This window comes from Caretta caretta, chromosome 2 (assembly GCF_965140235.1).
Source record: "Caretta caretta isolate rCarCar2 chromosome 2, rCarCar1.hap1, whole genome shotgun sequence".
Taxonomy (NCBI): domain Eukaryota; kingdom Metazoa; phylum Chordata; order Testudines; family Cheloniidae; genus Caretta; species Caretta caretta.
Window position 1 is genome coordinate 257,127,129 of NC_134207.1, and position 24,548 is coordinate 257,151,676.

Sequence of the window (24,548 nt, forward strand, 5' to 3'; positions counted from 1 at the left end):
AGTGTCAATCCTTCAATCGGAAGGCTGTATCTGTGTCCTCCCAAGAGTCAACAAAGTTAGTCTACCCTGGGGAGTTCTTGAAGGGTCAGGGAGAAACCCTTAGTAAAACCCTGGCAATTCCTCTTGGGCAAACCCACCCCCTTCCACCTACCAAAACAGAGAAACTGACAAGTGGGTTACTGCCTCAGAGTGGAGGTCCTTCCAGATTTACATTTCTTTGCCTGTATTAAATTAATCCTATGGTCAGAGTTCCCACATCTCACTGACACATCAATTCTGCCTGTCCCCCAGCTCCAACATCAGATCAGCCCCAAAGCCCACACCCAGACCCTAGATCAGTGTGCCCTCCCAACCGCACATCTGCTGTACCCCATCAATTCTGCCCCTACATCTGCCCACACCCCTCACAAGTTCTTCCCTTCCCCCTGGCATCCTCACTTCTCCTCCTCCTCCTCTTATGGTGAGTGAAAGGGGAGAGACTCTGCCTCCTTCCTGCAGGGTTGAAATTTGTGAGGGGGCTGGAGTTTCTTGCATTATCAAGAAACAAAAACACTCTATATCTTGTCCCTGACCTTTTAAATCCTGTCTGATGTCCTGGGTAGAGGAGAGGAAGTGCAGCTGAGTCCCCCCTGCCTATTTGTCAGTCCTATCCTTCTACACCCTCAGGGTAGGAACAGATTTGGATTAAATTTTATTTTTTTCTGAAATGAAAACACTGAAGTTAACCCTACTTCCATCTCCACCTCTCATTCTTTTGAAATGTAATTCATTAAATGGAAATGTATTAAATACATTTCTGAGAAGAAAGTTAAAGTAATTGCAAGAACATCTGCCAGAAGGCTGAGGAAGAACTTAGATCTGAGTATAGAAACCAGGGGCTCAAACTCTATCCCCTGTCATTCATTAAACTGTCTTTTATTTGTTATATTTTTATTATCCTTGCTCCCATTTTGTTGTCTTTAGGAACTTGAAATTTGCTCTTCACATTAGTCACTGCTGGGCTGAATTAAGCCAAAAAGTACTGAAGCAAACAAAAAAGTTTAGAACCAAGAAAGGTTAACTGCACTTACCCAGCATCTGAGCTGTTGCCACACAATAAGATATCCATGGTTCCATTCTTCTTGAAAAAATTTTCTACAAGAAAAATGAAAGCATAATACATTCAAAATACTTTTTAACATGTACCTCCTAGATTAATATAACATGATAAATATCCAGTGAAATAAATATTGGCAAGGGCACATAGACACAAAAGGTAAAACAGACATTTGAGTAATTCAAAAATTTACTTACCTGTACAATAACTGGAGTTCTTTGAGGTGTGTGTGTGCGCGCATGTGCATATATATATTTCCACTCTTGGTTCACATGCATCTCTTGCATTAGAGATTGGAGTCTTTTGGCCATTTGGTCTGCACATGTGCCCTGAATGTCCTTGTGATCCTGTATCAAGGGTAGCGTATGCACACCAGACAGTTCCTTTGCAACTACAGAATCCACATGTAATAGGATTCTGTAGTAGTGGGGAAGGAGGGCAGGTCATATAATATCTATATGGATAATACATCTTGAAGAACTCCAGTTACTGTACAAGTTAAACATCTTTCTTCTGTGAGAGTTTCTCCCTATATGTATTCTATTTTTGGCAATTCCCAAGCAGTGATCTGATATGAGGAGGTGAGTATTCAGAGTCTACCTAAACAGAGACTTCAGCACAACTCTTCCAAAAGAAGTGAACAACATGGATGCTTCCGCTATGGAAGGATGCTTGATATAAGTATGTACTGAATCCCAAGTAGCTGCTGGACAGATCCAAAATGGGGATGCTTTGCAAGGATGCAGAAGAGGCTGCCAGTGCCCAAGCAGAATGGGCTCTACATTAGCATAAACTACCTAAAATATAATAAGGTCTAATTCACCCCAAAACCCATTAAGATAATCTCTGGGCAGGAATTGGTTGGCCTTCATTGTGTCAGGAAATGATATAAACTGCCTTGGGGAAGCTCTGAAGGGCATTGTCCTTTGCAAATAAAAGGCTAGCGACCTGCTAACATCCATATGTAATCTGGACTCTCCCTGGTTAGAATGTGGTTTTAGAAAGAATACGGATAAATGAATCATTTTGATTTAAATGCAATTCTGCATTTACCCTGGGAAGGAATTTGGGATCTGGCCTAAGAGACACCTTATCAGTAGGGAAAACCTGCCATGAGTCCCTGTATCTCCCCAATTCTCCAGGCTGATGTAATTGCTACATGTTGCTTGGGGTTGGAATGGAGGATCCACCAAACTTGCAAGCTTGCAAGCAAACTCATTAAGGTCCTGGGGAGATAGGGGAGGTTTCTTTACTGGTAGAAAAACCATAGGTCTCAGGAATTTAGACAGAGCAGTGGGAAGGCTCTTTACTGCCTTCCATAGGAGGGTGATATGCAGTGGTGGCTGTCATGTGGACTTTATCAAAACTAATCAAAAGTCCAGAGTTCCTTAGAGAGAGTAAATAGCCCAAGATAGGTATCTTTGTGTTAACAGGGCATAACTGGTACTGTATGTACCCTGTTGTAAATCTTTTCTGCTTAGCGGTGTAGGTTTCTCTGGTAGAATTTTTCCTACTATTTATCAGAATGTTCAGGACATCTGAAAAAAAAAAACCTCTCTCTATCTGACACCCATCCATTAGCCATGCAATGAGATGGAGGGAGGAGGAGGTTGGACAACGGATGTTCCCATTGTCTTGGGATATCACATCTAACGTTTGGAGTAAAGGTCTTGGAGAAACTATCAGCTCCAGGTACCAAAACAACCTCAGCCAAGTGGGAGCTATCTAGATGACACTGGCAGTGCCTTGCTTGATCTTTCTGAGTACCGTGGGAATCAAAGGAACTTTGTCCAGTCATGATCTGAGGAGAAAAGCCTTCTTAAATTGTCTGCCAGAGTGTTAGCAGACCTGGAAAGTGAACTGCTGCTAGAGATATCTGGTGTCAAATGCACCAATTCCATAATCAAACCACCTCTTGGCATAAGGCGGGATGATCATGCTTCCTTCCCCCCCCCCCCCGCTTCTATAAAACATGAGTCATGTTGTTGGTCATAATTTGGGCAGACAATCCTTGAATCAGAGGTAACAATTCCAGGCCTTGCAAACCACTGAGTTCCAATACGTTTATATGTAAGAGTCGCCTCAAAAGTCCACTTGCCATGTGATCCAGATGTACTCCCCATCCCAGAAGTGATGCATCTGTCACAAGATCTTTCCACCAATTCAGTGAGGAAAGAACATCTTGAGGGATCAACTTGGTGCATACACTGATTTTAGCCAACCCTGCATGCAGCCTAGGCGTACTCTGGCAATCAGCACAGTGAACCTTCTGGAAATTATGTGTCTGAGTAGACTTACACACGTCCTTACTATTATCTGTAGATTTGTTTGAAGTTGAGTAATAAGACTAGACATGGTTTCAAATTTGTCTTGGGGCAGACAGGTTCTGGCTGTCATAGAATCTAACACTGATTTCTTATATGAGCAGCAACTACCGTTAAGACATTGCTGAACATTGCATCCTTGGTTATAAAGAGAGATCAAAGGGTCTCTGATGATACAGTAGTGTATTGTACTGTCCTGTCTGGAAATTTAAGCATTTTCTGTGTACCAGATGAATGGAAATATGGAAGAAGGCTACCTGAAGGTCACAAGCTGCAAACCAGTCTTGTGGCTCTAGAGATGGAATTATGAAGACTAAAGTGACAGTTTGCATTTAAAATGGTGTATGAAAACGTTGAGTCCTCTCAAATCCAAAATTGGATTCCATTCCCACCTTGTTCTTTGGTATGAGGTACTAATTGGAGCAGAAACTTTTCTTCTTGCATTCCTGTAGATCCTCTTCTATTGCTCTGAGAGACAGAAGTGTTTCTAGTTCCTTCTGTAATAGTCTCACATAAGAGGGGTCCCTGAAAAGGCATCGGAAGTGGGTGAGGGGCGAGTGCAGTATGGGACTGTATGGACTAATGTACTGAGACAATCTTCAGTTTCCAGCAGTCTGTTAGAGAGTCCCATAATTTTGGGAAGAAGTGTAGATGGCTCCCAAATGGAGTAGAAGAAGGGTCTAGATCTATCAAAACGGTTGTGGTGCGAATTTCGACCAACCTGTCAAAATGATGTTTGTAGATTCAGGGTAGAATCGAGAGGTGGCTGATGCAGAAATTCTTTTCTTTGGAAACACTTCGTCTTTTTATGGAGTTCTGTTTTTCTCTGGTAAAAGAAAATGCATGTGATGTTCTCTGTTTAGAATAGCTATGAGGTCTCCTTTGTTTTCTTTTGGTTGCAGATGTATACACTATAAGAGAGTGAAGTGTGGCTTGGGGACCTTTCAACATGTGGAGAGTGTCATTGGTTTTAGTGCTGAAAAGTTCTGAACCACAAAGGGAAGATCTTCCACAATTGATTGAACCTCTGTTGGAATGCCCGAACTTTGGAGCCAAAACATCCACCTCATAACCACTGATGCTGCCATAGTTCACGAAGCAGACTTAACAGTTTCCAGAGCTGCCTATAAGGACATGCTAACAATCAGCTGTCCTTCCAAAACTAAGGATTTAAACGCCTCCCTATTTTTTTTTGGCAGCTTATCAAAAAAATCCATACAGTTGTTGTAGCTGAGAAAACCATAATACGCTAATGATTTCTGATACTTTGAAATTCTGAATTTTAAACTGGCAGATGAGTAACATTTTTGACTAATTAAATCTAGCCATTTTGGTTCCTTTTCACAAGGAGTCATTCTTGGTTGACATGGTCAGCTTTTCTCATTATCTGCCACAATCACCCAAGAGACAAGATATTTTTCTCTAACAGATGACACCTGAAATCTTTTGTCAGCTTTCTTTGAGGTGAAGGTGATCAACGCAAGTGTTTGCCAAATATTTCTGGCATGGTCCAAAGAAGCCTCCTTAATGGGGAGTGCCACAATCTTTGGCACTGTGGCATGGAGAATGTCCAGTAATTTCTGTGGGGACTCCTGCATCTCTGCTAATGGAATCTGGGAGGACTCAGCTATCTGCTTCAGCAGTTCTTGGAAGCTCTTGTAGTCATTCAGATGAGATAAAATAAAGGGGATCAATACCTCACTTGAAGACAAGGACAAAATAGTCAGATACTTGCAGATCTACAGTCTGAGATTGTTCTTCCTCAGAAAGTTCCTCTGTTGTTCGAAGATCCAGTGGTGTCATCTCAGTCATCATACGGTTTTGCTTCTGATTAGGGAAGGAGGATATCTTCCTGGAGGTTAGTGCATGGGAGTTATGCCTTATACAATAAGGACCCCAATAGTTCCAATATGGCCATGGTGGTACATTATTCATGTAATGACCAGAGGCCACAGGAAAAGGTACCAGAATATGTGTATCCTCGTAAACTTTATGGTGTCTAGGTCTACATGAAGTCCTGGATTCCCTCTCAAATTCATAAAACTCATAAGAAGGGGAATAAGAAGGGGGATCCTTGAGGAATAAGTAGGGGATCCTTCCCCACTGTGCTGAGACTCACAGGATGAGTATGAACATTTCACCACTAAGGGAGGGGCTGCTGAAGGTGGAATGATAGGTTCTAATGTAAGTCTAGCAGTGAGTTCTACAGAGGAGCTCAGTACTAAGAAAACATTGGGCATCCATACTGAGGACTCAATATTTAGCCAAACAGAAAGTAAAGGAAATTCCAGCTCCCCTAACAGCTGAATGTACTTCAGTACCATATACTTTCCTGTACCAAGATGCACTCAACCAATCACCACCCTTTATCTGCAGCTAATCTGCATGCAACAATTCTATTGATTGTAATGACTCAGTCATATGAGGGAGACTGGACACACATCAACAGTTCTCACTCGTAGATTACATGGCTTAATTGTCACTGCTCCTTAAAGATTCTATGTTTGGATGTTGGCATGGGCATTCATGCTTGAAAGGCACTGCTACTTTGGCTTCACTGCACATTGAGGTAGCACTGCTGGGGAACTGAGGCAGCAACACAGGGGAAGCCCTTAAAGTGCAGAGACATTGAGACTCGGAGACAGGACTATTTCTGACCCCCTTCATACAGTACCAGTCTCACTAAATATAGCCCACTTGTCAATTGCAAGTTAAGGGACAGATTCACCAGTACAGAATCATAGAAATATAGGGCTGGAAGAGGTCATCAAGTCCACTTCCCCATGCTGAGGCAGGATAAAGTATATCCAGACCATCCCTGACATGTGTTTGTCTAACCCAGTGGTCTCCAAACTTTTCAGGGTCACGCCCCCTCTTGCCCATCCACGCCACCCCTCGGGAGCTGGGGCTAGCAGCAGGGCCGCAGCTCTGAAGTGGTGGGGGGAGGGAACACGGACAGGGTAAGGGGGCTGAGGATGGAGCTGGGAGTGGGTCTGGGGCCACGGCCAGGAATAGAGCCAAGGCTGGGGGGTGGGGCCAGGGATGTTAGTGGAGCCCCAGCTGGGGGCCAAGGCTGGGGGCGGGGCATGGCTAGGGGTGGGGCAGGACTGGTTGGTGCTCCTTCCCCACCCCCCTGTGGGGGCTAGTCTGGAACCCATTGTACCCCCCAAACACTCCTCTGCACCCTCCTAGGGGGGCATGCCCCAAACTTTGGGAACATCTGATCTAACCTGTTCTTATAAATTTCCAAGGATGGGGATTCCACAACCTTCTCAAAAAACCTATTCCACTTCTTAACTATCCTTATACTTAGAAAGCTTTTTGTAATATCTAACCTGAATTTCTATTGTTGAAAACTAATCCAATTAATTCTTGTCCTACGCTTAGTGGACATTGAGAACAATTGATCACCATCCTCACTGTATAATCGTTTACATATTTTAAGACTGTTAGCGCCCCCCAGCCCCCCACCCCAGCCTTCTCTTTTCTAGACAAAACATAAGAACATAAGAATGGCCCTACTGGGTCAGACCAAAGGTCCATCTAGCCCAATATCTTGTCTGCCGACAGTGGCCAGTGTCAGGTGCCCCAGAGGGAATGAACAGAACAGGTAATCATCAAGTGATCCACCCCTGTCGTTCATTCCCAGCTTCTGGCAAACATAGGCTAGGGACACCATCTCTGCCCATCCTGCTAATAGCCATTGATGCCCAATTCTTTCAATCTTTCCTTATAGATCATGTTTTCTAAACCTATCATCATCTTTGTTGCTCTCCTCTGGACCCTATCCAGTTTGTTTACATCTTTCTTAAAGTGTGGTATACAAAACTGGACACAGTGCTCCAACTGAGGCCTCATCAGTGCCAAGAAGAGCGGGACAATTACCTCCCATGTCTTACATTCAATATACTTGTTAATACATCCGAGAATGACATTTGACTTTTTTGGAACAGCATCACACTGTTGGCTTATATTCATTTGTGATCTAATGTAACCCCCAGCTACTTTTCTGCAGTACTACTGCTTAGCCAGTTATTTCCCATTTTGTATTTGTTCATTTTTTAATTCCTAAGTGTCATACTTTTCACTTAACTTTATTGACTTTCATCTTACTGATTTCATACCAATTCTCCAATTTACTATGATCATTTTGAATTCTAATTCTGTCATCTAAAGTGCTAGTAACCCCTCCAAGGAGTTGCTAGCACTTTATAAGCATAGTCTCCACTTCAATATCCAAGTTGTTAATGAAAATATTTAATAGTACTGGACCTAGAACAGATTTTGGCTGCTTTGCACTGCTCTAGCCTCCAAAATTGTGTTGTGTTGCCCCAAAATTACAATTTATTTTTAAGATAACATGAAATGACCAAGTTGAACATACAGTAGGAGGGAAGCAGTGGAGGGAGAACAAGGAGCTGAAAAAGTAGGACAGTAGCTCAGGAAGTCTCTGATTAACTCCCACTCTCCGGAAAGGGAACTGAACTGCTGTGGGATCTAGTGCAGGGTTTCAGGCAGTTCCACCCCTATCCAGAGCAGTGTGTAGAGTGTCAGACCCAACTCAGCACTGGCTACCAAAGGCCAGCCAAGACCCCCACAGAACTCCAGACTAAAGAGCCAGGAGATGACCTTGCCCCATCCAGAGGTGAAGACACTGTAAGAGGATCCTTTTTCGTTTGTTTATGCTGGCCAATGTTCACAGCACTGGTCTCTGGATTCAACCTTAGCATGTCATCTGGCTGGGAAGATGCCAGGGAGGGAGCTGTGGTTTGAGAAGAGTAGTGAGTGCTGGGAGGTGGGAAATTTGTTGATGTGTTAGTACTTATTAGTTAACCCTAAGGCTTTCCTTTCCCAGATGCCATTTTCCTGCTCTGAATAAAATCGTCCTTTGTTATATTGTTATTTCTGGGTGCGTCATTTTTTTGCTGTGCTTTGTATAGATGTGCTTTATTCTGTCATTATGTAGTGGGTTTTATACTCCTTGCCCATTAGCAGCATTAGTCATTTTTCGAAAAGACAGCACCCCTTGTGCCCTGGGCACAGTGAAGAGTCACCTTGGGTGGAGGCACCAGACATCACATTAAAGAGCCCAGGACCAGCCCATGCAAGGAGAAGGGAGAAGTCACTCTAAGTAGTAAGCATCCCTGGGGAGGCTTGAGCCACACCTCAGGGAAGGGGACACATTATGAACCACAAATGTGTATCCTACAATGAAATATAAATGATGTGCAACACAGCAAAGTTAATGTTTGTAAAGGAACATTTAAAAATTAAAAGAAAAAAATGAGGGCTAGGTTGCTGGTTTCTGTTTCATGTTATTCCTCTTATGTATTTTGAAATTCCTCTTTCTAGCCAAAGCTTTTACACATCTATTGCATGGAAAAGATCTCTCTCCTGTGTGAATTCACTAGTATTTTTAGAGATTGCCTTCTGAGTGAGGCTCTTCCTATATTCAATGCTTGTAAATGACTTGGTTCCTGTGTGGATTTTTCCAGTGGGTTTTGAGAATTCCCTTACCATTAAAGTTTTCCCTACATCTGGTACATATAAATAATTTCTCTCCTAACTGGATTCTTGGTGAGTTTTGAGAGATCCCATCTCAGTAAATCTTTCACATTCAGTGCATGCAAAATGCATCCCTCCTGGGTGGATTCTTTTGTGTATTTTAACCTCTCTTTTACAAGTACAGTTTTCTCCACACACAGTGCTTATTGATAGTTCCTCCTGTGTCTAAATTTCCTGGTGTATTTGGAGATTTCACTCAGTGATAAAACTTTCCCCAGATTCAGCACATGCAAATGGTTTTTCTCATGTTGTTCTCTCATGTATTTTGAGATCTTTTTTCCTCATAAAGCTCTTTCTTCCCTCGATGCACCTAAATTTTTTCTTTCCTCTGAAGATGCTTTGTTGTGCTTTCAGATGTCTGTTCTACACATCCATATTTTCAGCACTAATTGTAGTCAAGAAATACATATGGAATAGAAAGATATACAACTTATTTATAAGGAAAACACACATTTTAGTTGAATATTTAGTTCAGCTAAAACTGTTCACAGTCCACAACAGAACACATAAATCTGCAGACTTCTTAAATGAACAGCAAACTGTACGTATATAACTGCTTAGTACACTGTACAAGGCCAAACGTCTGTAAATTACGTCAGAGAATGAGCTAATGTGCATTTCAGTTACTATGGTATCATACTGGGAAACACAGATGACTATTATTGGAAACTTTGTAAACACTGTTTTCAATAATGGGTTGATGGGGGAAAAAAAGAAAGGAATTGTAGCACCAATAGCAGAAATCATCCCTGGACCTTTGCAAATCATTCTGGCATTTTAAAGATTAACATTGTGCTGTGGTAGTAGTTCATCTGTATTTTCAATATATTTGCAGTGCAGGAGTCAATATATATATATAAAAATCTATCATCTTAAAAGGAAACAAGAGGACAACATACCTGAATCATTAATAAACTCATCAAAGGAGCCCCATTTTTTGTCATCCAAGTAAATACTTCCATTGGTGGAGTTAAAATCCCTGACACACTTATGTCTCAAATTGCCTTTAAAGAGCTGGAGGCCTATGAGGGCAAAGACACTCAAGCAGAAAACAGTCAGGATCATCACATCAGCAAGTTTCTTAATAGACTGGATAAGTGTACCTACAATGACCTTCAGTCCTAGAGAGAGAAAATTCAGCAGTATAAGGACTAAAAGACTGAAACACATGTATCATGCTTTTTGAGAGTCAAAACAACATACAGTATCCACAAGTTCATAGTCACTTGGCCAGTGTTGCATGTATCTTTTCAATACAAATATAGTCCAGATGAAACAAAAGTAATCAAAGTAAGAAAAGAAGTTTTTCCTCTAGTCTAAGCAATTGTCCCTAGAACTTTTGCACCGAGTATGGAGTGTGTGGAGGGGAAAAGGCTCCTTTTGTCCTTCCTGCATGAATTGTACCCTCATCCATGCAAGGACCAGGGAGAATCTGACTTTCATAATCTCGAAAAGGGAATAAATATCCTGCTAATTAAATTTGCAATGATGCTACCTTGGGAGGACTTGTAAACACTAGAGACATACAGAAAAATAATACAAGGGGACCAGAAAGAGACCAATGGACCAGATCCATCAACCATATTCAATTTCATTACAGCTGTTAACCAGCAAACACCTAATTGATTTGCCTGATTAAGGAATGAGTAAAAACTGAATAGGATTTGACCTAATAATAATACATATTAATTATAAAGCAGAAGTCTGCTGAGTCATTAAGGACATTGCACAGTCAAAACAATGATCAACAAGAACAATTAGAACAGCCTTCTGTATAACAGATATTATAAAAATCAAGCAAAATGCTTAAAGACATGAACAATCAAAATAACTAAAATGGCAGATTGTTTCCAGTGCTTAAATTATTCTGACTGGGCCAACAATCCTGAGACACCACCACATCCACAAATTCAGTTGTTTCTGTAACACAAAGTCACTCAGATAAAAAAAAGACAAAAGACCTACAAAACCAATGAAATGGTTGGAGGAGAGAATCACTTGTAGTTGACAGAAAATATTCAAAAATCTGGGCTTCTTACCTGGGAGTATTGAAATAGTTTTTAAAGCTCTCAGAACCCTGAATGTACGAAGTACCGAAACATTGCCTAGATCACTAAACTCCCCTGCATATCTATAAAATCAAGACATGACAAAATTTGCTATTAAATTGAATGAACAGTAGAAATATTTTATACAACTTTTCTTAATTTCTAACCCTTCTGAGCATATAATATCTTGAGCATTAACAAACCCAATGTCAAGGGCTCATCCTGAGTATTATGTATCAAGGATCCATTTCTTGATTACTCAAATAGCACATACTTATAAATTAGTGCTTGATTATGAATGCTTCCAACATCCCACAATACCATGAGCTTCTAAATTTAGCCAAAAACAGCAACACATTAATTATTACAAATATTTATTAAAAATATTTTGGCCAGAGGAAGGAGAAAATAATTACTTTTGATCAAATTCCCAAGTAATACTTCAAAGTTTGCCTCCTCCCTAGGTTACAATAAATCTATCAATTCCTCCTACATCACGGTTCCTCCCTGGAAAAAAAATCATAGAATCATAGAATATCAGGGTTGGAAGGGACCTCAGGAGGTCATCTAGTCCAACCCCCTGCTCAAAAGCAGGACCCATACCCAATTAAATCATCCCAGCCAGGGCTTTGTCAAGCCTGACCTTAAAAACTTCTAAGGAAGGAGATTCCATCAGTTCTCCTCACTATAAGAAAATGAATCAATTCCACCCTGTAATAGTCTCCTCTATTCCCAGAGTACAGATCAAACAGTCCAAGCCACAAAACAATCTGACACCTCCACTTCTCTCTCTCTCTCTTTCACACTCACTCACACACACACACACAGTCCCTAGTACCTCTCAGTTACTGCCTTTGGCTCTTCTTTCTCAGCCCTACCTGTTGCTACCTCTGTTTATCACCTCTCTCTCTGTCTGACACACACACACACGAGCGTGTTCACCTACCCACCCACACACCTTTTGTTCTTTCAACCAAGTGGGAGGTAGAGTTGGAGAATTTAGAATGAGTCACTTCTTCACTGGCAGAGACTGCTAGAACAGTATAAAGAGGAAGCTCTCTCTAGCGAAGCTCTGTGACTGTTACAGGCTGGAGGAACCGACAGAACACGCAATAGGCTGCTGTAGGGACAAGCCCTGAATGGCAGCTTAGACAGTAAGAGCCTGAAGAGAACAGTCAGAATCACTGGAGAAGGGAGACAGTGGGGAGCTAGTCAATCAGCAAGGTCCAGGAGGAGAGTTGGTATCCACCTCTGGACCAGAGAGGTTTACAGTTTGAGCCTGGGAAGGAAGCAGGAAGCTAAAGAGCGTGCTGACAGAGACATCCTGAAGAGGAAGTATCTAAGACATTAGCTCTCCATCGAGAAATAGCAGAAGAAGAGACTGAACTCCAGAGTGGATGTGGGGTGGAGCAGCAGAGTCTGGAATGCAAAAGAGGCTGATGACAAATTACTGATGAGAGACGGTGAGAAGGATCATCCCCTGAGGAGGAGGAAAACTGAAGCCTAGCATTCTTTATTTTAATTTATTCATTAATCACCATTAAAGTCCTTCCTTGAACAACGGATTACTGAAGGTGAAGTCTGACTCAGGACTGAGTTACATAGCCAAAAGGGGAAACTGTGGCATGATCCACGGCCTTGGCTTGTGACCCTTCCCTTAGAATGGTTGTCAATAGTGTCCTGGGAATTAGTAAAAGGGACCTATGGATTTAATGGAACTAAAAAAGTCCTGTGGCTGTCTCTGTGTGTGGTAGAAAGTTCCTCCTCTCATCTCTGTTGACTGGGCTGCAGTCAGTGTGTTGTCACTGGGAGCACAGTGAATGAGAAGCTGTCTGTGCAGACAGCTCAGAGGAACTCTGCAGGGAGTAGCTCTTGCCACTGTTGGTATGGAGTACACTTCATACTATCTACAGTGAAATAATTGGAAACACTATGGATGATAGTATTGTCTGTTCATTGCCTTATTGTGATAAAAGGAAACGAAGATACAAGGGACTTAAAGGCCCAGTTTCTTTGGAACTCTCATCACTCAGGCAAGTTGGGAGTAATCAAACCATGGAGTAATAAGTTCCGCCTCCCCCTTGTTACTTATACTTTAAAAGAAAGTGACAGAAAAATTTGACATCCCAAATTTGACATCCCATAGGTCTTGAACTTCTGTGGATTGCAGACCTTCTTGACAAGCTTGTGTAAAAGGAGGAGCCTGTAATACAGTGGCTTAATTAATTTGGTTTTATTGCTTTCTAATTATAGAAAGTTCAAGCTCACACTCTTTTTGGTGATGCCGATCCCAGATTTAATCCACTGACTACCATGATGTCTGCATATATGTGGTACACAGATACTTCATGACAGTATAGATATTACATCTCACTTCCTGTCAGGTCAGACCCTTTTCCTATTTCACAGAAAAGGGGCTGCTGATGGCTACTTGATGGCATTGAATGTATCATATATGTTGCTATCTTTATCCTCTGTACAATCCCCTTAGCCTCTTTTTTGGGACTGGCATGCTGTTGATATCCAGTATATGATACAACAAAGAGAATACAAGAGCACTAGATACAGTTATCACTCCTTACAATGTTGTTGTGTCTTAAGGGGACAGTACAAAACCTTAGTGAAAAGTTCTAGAGAAAATAAACACAAGCAAAAATAATTTTTACCCTTCATGATAGCCCTTTAAAATATATATGTTTACTTACGCCATAACAATGACACTGAAATCCAACCAATTCCACGGATCTCGAAGGAAGGTGAATTCATTCAGACACAATCCTCTTGCCAATATTTTTATCAATACTTCAAAAGTGTAAATGGCCGTGAAAGTGTACCTGGGGAGTAAAGTGCCCAAGAAATGTGAGAACATTAGCAATTAATGGAGGAGGGTATGTGGCACATGCAGTTTACTCACTTTGAGCTGTCTCTTTGCCCAAGAACCTGACCTAGTGCCCCCAAATGAGGTTAATAGAAAGGCTCCCATTGATTTCAATGGGTATTGGATCAGGACTTAACTCCTGCAGGCAACTTAAGATATTAGCTGCCAGCAGTCTGCATGTGGCATTCAACATCTGTGTCTGCAGTATACTTGCTTACATGTGACAATTTTTTGTTTGCTAAAATTTTAAAGTGACTCAGGTTGGGCATCCCTAATTTGAGCCACCCCAAATCACTGTCCACTTTCAAATTTTTTGACAATAATCCATCTCTTCACTGGTTCAAAATGTCAAAGTGGCTGCTCAGTGCATTGTATGTTGTTCACTTTGTGTATCTGGTAGCACTTTCTTTAAAGAATGTTGAAAAAAAGGTCACAGAAATACAGCTTTACAGGACTTTAATTTTAAAGGCAGCATTTTCTTTAAAATGGAAACTAGCAGTAAAAGCTCTGCTGGCTTTTCTGAATGCACTTATCATTTCAGCAAGTTCGAGATCTCCTCAGAGAATTTTAAAGGCATTTGGTATTCAGGAAATATGTTCAGAAATTATTTGACTGCAATGTAGCCCTTTTTACTGAGGGTGGGGGTGGGAAAGGTGTTTGAATTACCATAGCATCTATTACTTTGTCTAAATTCTGACCCCCCCCTTGCAGAGAAACTTCTTGATGTACACTGGTTTTCAAATGGGGATATATATTACAATCATACAGTTTTATTCAGATATTATAGTTAGCAAAGTGGATGACCAGGTAGACTGAAGTTATTAATTTAGATCAAGAGATCTGCATCATGCTGCACAAGGGCAGAACCCTGCACCCACAGGGAGATGCACTGACGTTAATGAGATTCATGCAGGCACACGGATCCAACCCCATAGAGCCAGGGCTGCCCAAAGAGGGGCAAAGGGGGTAGTTTGACACAGGCCCTCTGTTTGAGAGAGTACCCAAACTGACTGGTGCTGCAAACTTGAGTGAGTGGCATTCTGACTCTGCATGCCAGGTGGCAATGCCCAGAGGGAGAGGAGACACTGCTGCAGGGTGAGTGCAGGGCAGGCTCATGCTCCAACCCCCTGTTTCCCACAGCCTCACCTCAGTGGAATTTGTTTGGAAGGATGGGGGGGCTCAGTTTCAGATTTTATCCCAGGCCCCTGAAAACATGCGTTCCTGCACAGAGCTCATTAGAGTACTCAGTATTGCCAACACAGCGTGTTTGAAAATCATGAGTCAGGTCCCAACAAGTCATGTGAGTGTCTTAAAACAAATGTTTAAAGTAATAGGTTTTTTGTGGTTTTTTTGCTGTGGATGTTGGGGTTGTTAGGGTTCATGTTTTCAAACTTTGACACTGGGAGGGATAGAAGTTTACTTTTTTTTTTTTTAAATGAAGTTTGAGATTCTCAGGTTTTCACATGACATAAGGAGTTGAAGCTTTAAGAAAAAACTTTAAATATTTTGATATTTGTGATAAAATTGCGAGATCTGGCCAATGCTGAAGAAAAGGCCCCTTATTAACAAAGTTCCACAGGCAAGAAGCATCTGACAGACCATTTTATTAAAGCAAATTGTGTACAAATCAACATTACAGAAATGAATTCAGTAAGGATTTCAAGACCTTATCCTTTCTCTTAGTCAACAATGACAATGATTGGAGACTTGCCTCAGTAAAAAAATGTGTAAAAATTAAGGGAGGACTTTAGGATTTAGAACAATTAAATGTGGACAAAAGATAATGAAAAGAACTTAGCACTTTTTTGGCACTAAATGGCTGATTCTGCTTTCATTCACCCCACTGAAAATCCAAAGCGACTCCAAAGACTTACTCTGGATTTATAATACAGCAAATGAAAGCAGAATATGGCCCTATAAATAATTAATTAGAACTAGAGAATTAGGAAAAATAAATTCCTACAGAAATACTTACTCGACATACTTGTTCCATGGAGGAGGTGCGGATGACTTAGACTTCCTAGGAGTCTCAAATATAGCCATGAAGACACAATTGATTAAAATAGTGCACATAATAAAAATAGTGAACAATGTAAGTAACAGGAGTTAAGGTAAAGAACATTACAGTGTAATCGAAACACTCCACTAAGACAAAAAATGTTTAAGCCATTGTAGATTTAACATCTAGTTTCAAAATTTAGGACATAATTAACAATTCTATTTGTATGTTATTCATATTGACATCAGATCACAATGAACCCAAGCAACTAAATTGGGACTCCATTGCAATAGGCATTATATGTAAAACTTAATAAGAGACAGTCCCTACCCCAAAAGAACTCAGTCTAAATAAATAAAAACAATGAAGAGTGGGACAAGAGATCTGTTTTTATCCTCCTCACCCAAGAATAGTTTGTTCAAGAAGATATGTGGGAAATGTCACTGCTTGGCACTACTCTTCTTCTACCCTTTTTCTTCCTTTTTACAATTTGTTACACTCATTCGTGGAGTCTTGTCTTAAAATTATATTATAAACTCTTGAGGGCAGAAACTGTGACTTTGTGTTTCTACTACATCTAGCTGGGGCCCTTGGGCAATACTGCTGTACAAGTAATGGAAATAACAATGAATTCCTCATGAAACTCTGAGGTAGGTATTGTATTATGCCCTTTTTACAGATGAAGAAACGAAGATTAAGTGACTTGTCCGAGGTAACAAAGAAAAAGCCAGGAACAAAATGCAGAGGACTGCTTCTGATAACACTGACACTGATTTTAACACTCGAGTAACTATGGGCTTGACCATGATGATGGTGCAAAGGGTTTGCACTATCACACACCTGGGATCTGCAACAGCGCTGAGCACTACTCAGTGACCCTGTTGGTGTGGATCCCCACTTGGAACTGAGAGAGTTAGGCACATAGAGTTACCACATAGCAGATGTGATCCACGTACACCCAACTATGGAGGAGTGTGCAGGGGGCAGATGGGGCATGGTGCTATGCACCATGTACATATGCACTTCATAGAATCATAGAATATTAGGGTTGGAAGAGACCTTAGGAGGTCATCTAGTCCAACCTCCTGCTCAAAGCAGGACCAACACCAACTAAATCATCCCAGCCAGGACTTTGTCAAGCTGAGCCTTAAAAACCTCTAAGGATGGAGATTCCACCACCTCCCTAAATAACCCATTCCAGTGCTTCACCACCCTCCTAGTGAAATAGTGTTTCCTAATATCCAACCTAGACCTCCCCACTGTAACTTGAGACCACTGCTTCTTGTTCTGTCATCTGCTACCACTGAGAACAGCCTAGCTCCATCCTCTTTGGAAGGCTATCAAATCCCTCCTTACTCCTTGCAGGGCTCTGCATGACTGGTAGTACTTAGATCTCCACAGTGGCTGGATCAAGCCCTTGGGTCTGATTCACCACTGTGATACTCCAGTTTTACTTCAGCATAACTTTGCCATGTAAAACTGGTGAAACACCACAGTGAACCAAGCCCATTGACTTTAATGGCATTAATCACGGGTATAAGTGAGATCAGAATTAGGCCCTCTATTACTTGGTTTCCATCCTTCCTCCCTGTAGGTCAATCCCTGTACACTTCCTGTTTCATATACTAGTAACAGTCGTTTCTAAAATAATTCACAATTATCTGAAACAGGTGCACTATTGCTTTTAGAAACAGGCTAGATCCAGGATATGTTCTAAATATGACACACTCAGTATTACACCCATATTATCTCATACCCATTATAAAAAAACTAGAATAAGTGAAACCACCTGAAAGGATATGAATGTACCAAAATTTTAATCACTGCTCTTCTGATCGGATGAAAAGGGCTAAGTATACACAAGGCACGTGTGGCAGTAAATCGGAAGATTGTTTTCCTTTTGTTCAGTACCATAAATGTCTTTAAGAAAAAAAACAGAGATAATCTTAATTAATGAAACTTCTCCAGAAAGTGAACTGTGGACATGGAAGGGTTGTATTGCTGGCAGAATTGCAAATAATTTGGGGGAAAGATTGATGGTTGACTTGCTTTTTGTTTGTCTATATTGAAAGATTCCTTGTAATTCTTGTTTGTTACCTTTTTTGATTCATTATATATTTGAACCACACATTTTTAAAGTTTCTGTAAAGAATACTGTGTACTCTGGAGAACACTATTCATGTCCCTTTTTAAAGGTAAATTTAGGCAATTAATTACTGAACTGGAATTTCTCACTATGAAACTTCTTCCTTTTGCCCTGATCCCACAAAGTGTGCATAGAAGTCATTTTACTCATGTCAGCATTCTCATTAAAGTAAATGGAATTATTCATGCGAGTCACGTTTATATATATATATATAAAATTTGAGAGCATTTTGGAGGATCAGGGCCTTTATTTGCTGAAGTACTGACTCAGCATTCATTAATATTGACCAGAGCTGGTCAGGAATTTTTCAACAAAACAATTTTTCATTGAAAAATGTGGATTTGTCAAACCTGAAACTTTTCCCATGCAAAGAGTTGTTTCAACAAAACTTTAATTTGGAAAGTGTCTCAGGTCCAGGGTGGAATTTCCCCCTCCTCCTCTCTAGCTTTGAGTAGAATGTCCTAACAATGCATCTACAGTCAGCCTGTCTCCCTTGCTCACTCACTCCTGATGTAGCTGTTCCACTTTGTAGAAATAATTAAATAGTATCTGGGCTAAAGGTAGACTGACTTTATTGCCCAGTGGTCATGGCACCCATCTGGAATGCATGAGACATGGACACAAGTCTCAGTACCAATGATATTTAATTATTTAAACAAAGAGAATTAGAGCAAGCCATCCTAGTATAGCCAATAGTCTGGCGGTTAGGAAACGCACCCTAGCCAATCGCCTGGGGTCTGAGAGAGCTGGGTTCATGTTTTAAAAGCTAAAATATATTCTAGAAATCATTTTGTACTTGGAAGAACTGGTGGTTTTGAAAAAAAATGTATACTTAGGGGAAGTATTTCCTTATTACAATGTGTAACATAGGAAAACAGACTGTATTAAGTGGTTCTGATTATTAACAGCCTATAGAGAGAGAAGCTGCATGTAATGGAGTGGCTTTGATTCAGCCCACATATAGGTCTAATAAGCTTGAAGATACTTTAGATAAAATCCAATAACTCCATTTTCACTCATCATGCAGGAACAGATTTTTATATTCTCTGTCCTATGTTATATTCAGTGTGGGTGACATTCATCCTTGTGTAGAGGGCTAACATATACCTCCTAAATCCCACTTAAACGCTATTTGGAGGGCTTAAGCAGGATGTAAATCAGGGGTGGCCACATCCGGCCCATCAGACCTTTTAATCCGGCCCTCAGTTCCAGCCAGGGAGTGGGGTCGGGGGTTTGCCCCGCTCCTCATCGCGCCCAGGAAGCAGCCTGCCTGACTACCCTCTGGCTCCTACGTAGTATGCAGAGGTGCAGCCAGGCAGCTCTGCGCACTGCCTCATCCACAAGCACCACCCTCCACAGCTCCCATTGGCCAGGAATGGCACCTGCGGACAGGGCAGTGTGCAGAGCCACCTGGCTGTGCCTCCGCATAGAAGCCGGAGGGGGGACATGCTTCCAGGAGCTGCTTGAAGTAAGTGTCACCCGGAGCCTGCACCCCTGAGTCCCCCCCACCCCCAATCCCCTGACACAGCCCTGATCCCCCTCCCACCCTCTGAACCCCTTGGTTCCAGCCCAGAGCACCCTCCTGCACCCCAAACCGCTCATCCCCGGCCCCACCCCAGAGCCCACACCCCTAGCTGGAGCCCTCACACACACCCCTGTTCACCAAACCCCTGCCCCAGCCCTGATCGCCCCTCCCACTCTCTGAACCCCTCGGTTCCAGCCTGGAACACCCTCCTGCACCCCAAACCCCTCATCCCCCTGCCCCCACCCCCAGCCAGAGCCCTCATGCTCCCCCGCACCCCAACACTCCACCCCAGCCCGGAGCCCCCTCCCGCACCCTCAAATCCTCTTTTCTGGCTCCATCCCAGAGCTCGCATCCCCAGCCGGAACCCTCATCCCCTCCTGCATCCCTGCCCCCAATTTTGTGAGCATTCATGGCCCGCCATACAATTTCCATACCCCGATATGGCCCTCGGGCTAAAAAGTTTGCCCACCCCTGTTGTAAATGGTGCACATGCCTCATGCTGATGAATTTCACTCTCTATGATTAGTAGAGTTTAAAACTAAGGTTTTATTACATGATCACGTAGTGATCAAAGTATGATGTCTTTTTCATTATAACTTGATTGAATACAACTGTCTTAATATAATCATTCAAAGAAAGCACTGACAAATTTATCTCTCTGACTCCTAAACCAGAAAAGGCTCCCTACTGACAAATGATCAAGGAGGGATGAAATCAGATCCCTCGGCATAAGCTGTCTCTAACCTTGTGATCATTGTAATAAGGGTCAAGATCCTCCAGTGGTTTCCCAACAAGCTCCTGAGGAGGATTGCCATAGAGAGTAGGCAGCTTTTGGAAAACCTGCAAGTCAAGTTGGGGACGAGGTTTCTCTTTAGGTTGGTGGTCTTCGAAATTCTTGTAGGCAGCAATTCGCTTCTCAATAGCAGCCAAAGATTCACGCGTGAACTGGCGGAAGTGGTTAGAACACGGTAGTGAAAAGTCAGCCATCTTTTCATCCTTTTCCTCCTGTAGTAGATTTTACTCCTAGTAGTGGAAATAACTAAAAAGAAGCATCAACATAAGTGACTACCAAAAAGGTAAGCTGTCAAAGACAAACCATCTCATTTAGCTTTCCAATTGTCTTATAAGTGTTCCCCGTTTTGTAGCAGTCAGCCTGAGAGAAATTGCACTATATTCCTAACTGATAAGTTACAGGGTTTTATTTTTAGATTACATGTAACTGGCAGGATTTAGGTATATATTATAGATGAAATGATGTTGTGGGTGATCAGACTAATTTTCCAGAGATCTAGGAATGATCAACCACATCTATGAGCTCCTCCTAATATATTTTTCTTCCTTTAAACTTTCAACATACCCTAGAGGCCTTGCATCTCAGCCACAGTCCATCCAGCCAAGGAGGACTAAACATTATTTTTCTTTAAATCTGTCAGTTACGTTCTCTAGAATCTTTACTGATACGTGCTGCAAAGAGCTCCCTGCTAGGATTAAAGGCATAGCCTCCCTGGTACTTGTAACTCTTACAACCTTGAGAAGTAACAGAAAAGGAAAAGAAAGGAAGTCTTATACATCTAACTTAAAAGTACATGGATACTTTAAAAATATAAAATACATTACACCTAGAATTATCCAGTGATCTTAACATGGAAACAAAGTAACCAAATTGAACAGCATTATTTACTGTTCACACTTACTCATTAGTAGACCTATACATTTTGTGCAGTGTACTTAACTTGCTAAGCACATGCCACATCAATAGCTAAAGTACATATTACAAAACAATTGAGGAAAACACACTGTTCAAGAACACCCACAACTCCACAAAAATAGACACCCTCTCCACTCTGCTCAGACCCACAAAGAAACCCTGGATGAATATTTAGGCTGTGCAAGATGCCCTGAAGGGATGCAGCATAACAGTACACAGGAAATGAATAATTTTCTTCCAAGTGCTATAGCTATGGAGGTTACCAATAATAACAACATCTACCAACAGTTAAGAAAGCATTTGAAACAATGCAGCATCTCCGATATCATTGTGTGGTAACTACAGCAAGACCAATTATCCAAAAATAACCAAAAAACTCCAAAATGCCCCCTCCCAGATTAAATAACTTATCTTTTTTTACAAAAGTCAAAGTTCCTATGTAAGAAAATCCATTTTAATCATTGCAAATACTAGAAAGCTAATAGGTTTATTTTCCAGCAGCAATGACCAGATAGGAATATGATGTTACAAACTAAAGAGCACACTCTATTACAATTACAATAACATTTTCAGTGTTGTCAAACAATGATTGCATTTTTTCATGCCATTTTCTAGTTATTACCCACAACCACCAAAAGTCAGACTCTCCAACGAAGGGACAGCCAAGCAGTCCCACGTTTATGGTATGGAGAACTGAGTCACAGCTTGCTGGGTCCCACTACCTCACACTGAACTTTGTGACAAATGCTATATGGAAATTTTTCACAAGTACTTATCCTGGAGTTGATTACAACCTGTAGGGTGATATTAATGTTCTGATACAGGATCATAAAGCTGCTGCACAATGGTGTGAAGAACTGCTACTGCCAGATAACCCTCGGTTTTAGCCTTGGTCTACACTGTACAGAATGTCTCCAAAAACCACACATTCAGATCACATGGCTTTCTTTTATTTACAACAAACCACTTTGTAAATTATTCTATTGTTTGTTTCTTTAAAGCCATTGTTTCCTTTTCCCATATAGCCTCTTGATGGTACCTGTGTTTGAGAGATGAAAATGCACAAGACCCACTCTGTGTATCCTGACAGGTTTCAGAGAAGCAGCCATGTTAGTCTGTATTCACAAAAAGAAAAGGAGTACTTGTGGCACCTTAGAGACTAACCAATTTATTTTTATTTCCTCAATTTTATTTCATCGGATGCATCCGATGAAGTGAGCTGTAGCTCACGAAAGCTTATGCTCAAATAAATTGGTTAGTCTCTAAGGTGTAGTCTCTAAGGTGCCACAAGTACTCCTTTTCTTTCTGTGTATCCTGTTTTCCTATATTTATTGGACAAAGTTCAGTCCTGGTTTAAGCAGATCCAACTCCTACTGAAGTTAATAGGAACTTAGGTCCACTTATGCCAATGGTGAATTCAGCCCACATTCCTAACCTGCATATTTGTTAATTCTACATTCTTTTCTTGTTTCTTTTTCTCCATTAAGTCTACCAAAAAGAGTAGCAAATCTGCTTTCTTGTAAAGGAGATAACAGGTTCCTTTCTTGAAGCTCTATTGCCTGGCAGTTCCCTCTTGCTGTCCCCTCCCTCCAATCTGATTCCATTTCCCCCAGATGGATGGACAGCAAGGGTCTGGCATTCTATGAACTAACAGTCAGAGCCCAACTGCCAAACTCCAGTTGCCATGGAACCAGTTGATACCAGTGTTCTATCTCCATCTCCTGTAAAACGGGCATACAAAGCAAAAATGTAAGGGCAACCTAACCTGTCAGCACAGAGTAGGGACTGCTGAGGGAAAAGAGGGTATATTCAGCTTTTCTACCTATGTCCAGCTGTCCTTGCAACATCAATTTTGGCTTTCCAGGCACTTAAAAAACAAAAAGAAAAAGAAAACAAACACTACAAGAGATAAAGATAAACCAGAAAGCATAGTAAAACTAGTTAAAACATATGTAACACAAAATATTATACGTACCTCCCCCCCTTTGTCAATACTGGTTATGTAAAACTAAAGGCATTTTGAGGTATTGTTCTTTTAAAAGCTAAAATTGAAAGCTCTTAACTCACTGTGCCTCTGAGGCAGGAACCAATAGCACACAATGCACATATTGTTATGGGTTTTTGCTTAATTAGGTTATGCGAGCAAAGAGTCAACAAGCAAGATAAAAGTAATGCAATCTTCTATCCACAGAGGGTAACATTTTCAAAAGTGCCTAAGTGATTGCAGAGCCTAATTTCCATTTTCAAAAGTGAAGTGGGAAGAGTATCTGTACTAGTCCATGCTATAGCATTCTGCCTCACAGCAATATGGGAATAATTAGAGAGCTGTCAATCAGAAAACAGTAAAACACATCTTACCCCAATGAGCAGTAGTAATAGTTCACTGCTGGCAATATTGTTATACAGCTCTGTGGCCGAGGTAGATGTAGGTTGCTTGAGCTCTGAAACTCAAATATAAATAACGTGGCCATAATCCTATTATTATAGTTGGAGATTTTAGCAAAACTAGACCCAGTTCTTCATAAATCATCTCCATCTCTGCATAGAAACACTAACACTTCATACAGACAAGGCTGTGTAAGCTGCATGGCCATCCCTCCTTGTCAGTCTCTGAGGGAGGCCATGCCCACTCGCTGTCATGTGCCTGCAAAGGTGAGCTCGAAAGGAGGAATTAGCTACACCTAATGTTCCGGTCCTCCGGCCAGGCAGAACAGTACACCAGCCAATAGTTAGTAGGCCCTAACCTGTAATCAGGGCAGAGCGACTCAGCAGTCTATGAACCCCAGGCTCAGTCAAGGGTCCGGCACCCAGCAAGCTGCCTCGGGCGCTGGCTGGGGTCTGGCACCCAGCAAGCTGCGTCGGGCACCGGCCGGGGTCCGGTACCCAGCAAACAAACTAGGGGCTCAGTCAGGTATGAACGCCACCCCAGTCTGTCGTCCTGGCTCTGGTGGGTGACAGACAAACGCAGTCCTCTTAGCCTAAGGAGGGGGAGTAATGCCACCCCAGGGGTGGGATGGAAGTGGGGGACAAGGGCCCATCCAACTCCTCCACGTCCCAGCCCAGGGCCCTTACAGAGGCAGAGTGGTCTGCCACTGGGCCAGTGGGGATCCGCCCGCAACACGCTGACCTGGTCTCAGGCCACTTCCCAACCAGACGGTTGCCTGGTTTCCCTGGGCTGCTTCCCATTCCCGCTCAGGTGTACCTGCATCCGTCATCTCGGGGAGCTCTGGCCAGTCTGCAGGAAGCAGCCCCAGGAGCT

At 41.8% G+C, this 24,548-nt stretch overlaps 1 protein-coding gene and 1 long non-coding RNA gene across 2 annotated transcripts in view; both read right to left on the reverse strand.

Annotated features, from left to right (window-relative positions):
* LOC125631204 (sodium channel protein type 5 subunit alpha-like) overlaps positions 1–15,963 on the reverse strand; it is a 95,877-nt gene extending 79,914 nt beyond the window's left edge. The window contains exons 1-5 of the mRNA XM_075126020.1: positions 15,887–15,963; positions 13,739–13,867; positions 11,025–11,116; positions 9,885–10,106; positions 1,071–1,134 (exon numbers count right to left, since the gene is read on the reverse strand). Of these exons, the coding sequence (XP_074982121.1) occupies positions 1,071–1,134; positions 9,885–10,106; positions 11,025–11,116; positions 13,739–13,867; positions 15,887–15,954 (575 nt within the window). The 5' untranslated portion in view covers positions 15,955–15,963. The remainder of the gene's footprint in view (positions 1–1,070; positions 1,135–9,884; positions 10,107–11,024; positions 11,117–13,738; positions 13,868–15,886) is intronic.
* Positions 15,964–17,715: 1,752 nt separating this feature from the next.
* LOC142071229 (uncharacterized) overlaps positions 17,716–24,548 on the reverse strand; it is an 81,711-nt gene continuing 74,878 nt past the window's right edge. The window contains exons 3-4 of the long non-coding RNA XR_012667306.1: positions 20,326–20,620; positions 17,716–17,830 (exon numbers count right to left, since the gene is read on the reverse strand). This is a non-coding gene — a long non-coding RNA (uncharacterized LOC142071229). The remainder of the gene's footprint in view (positions 17,831–20,325; positions 20,621–24,548) is intronic.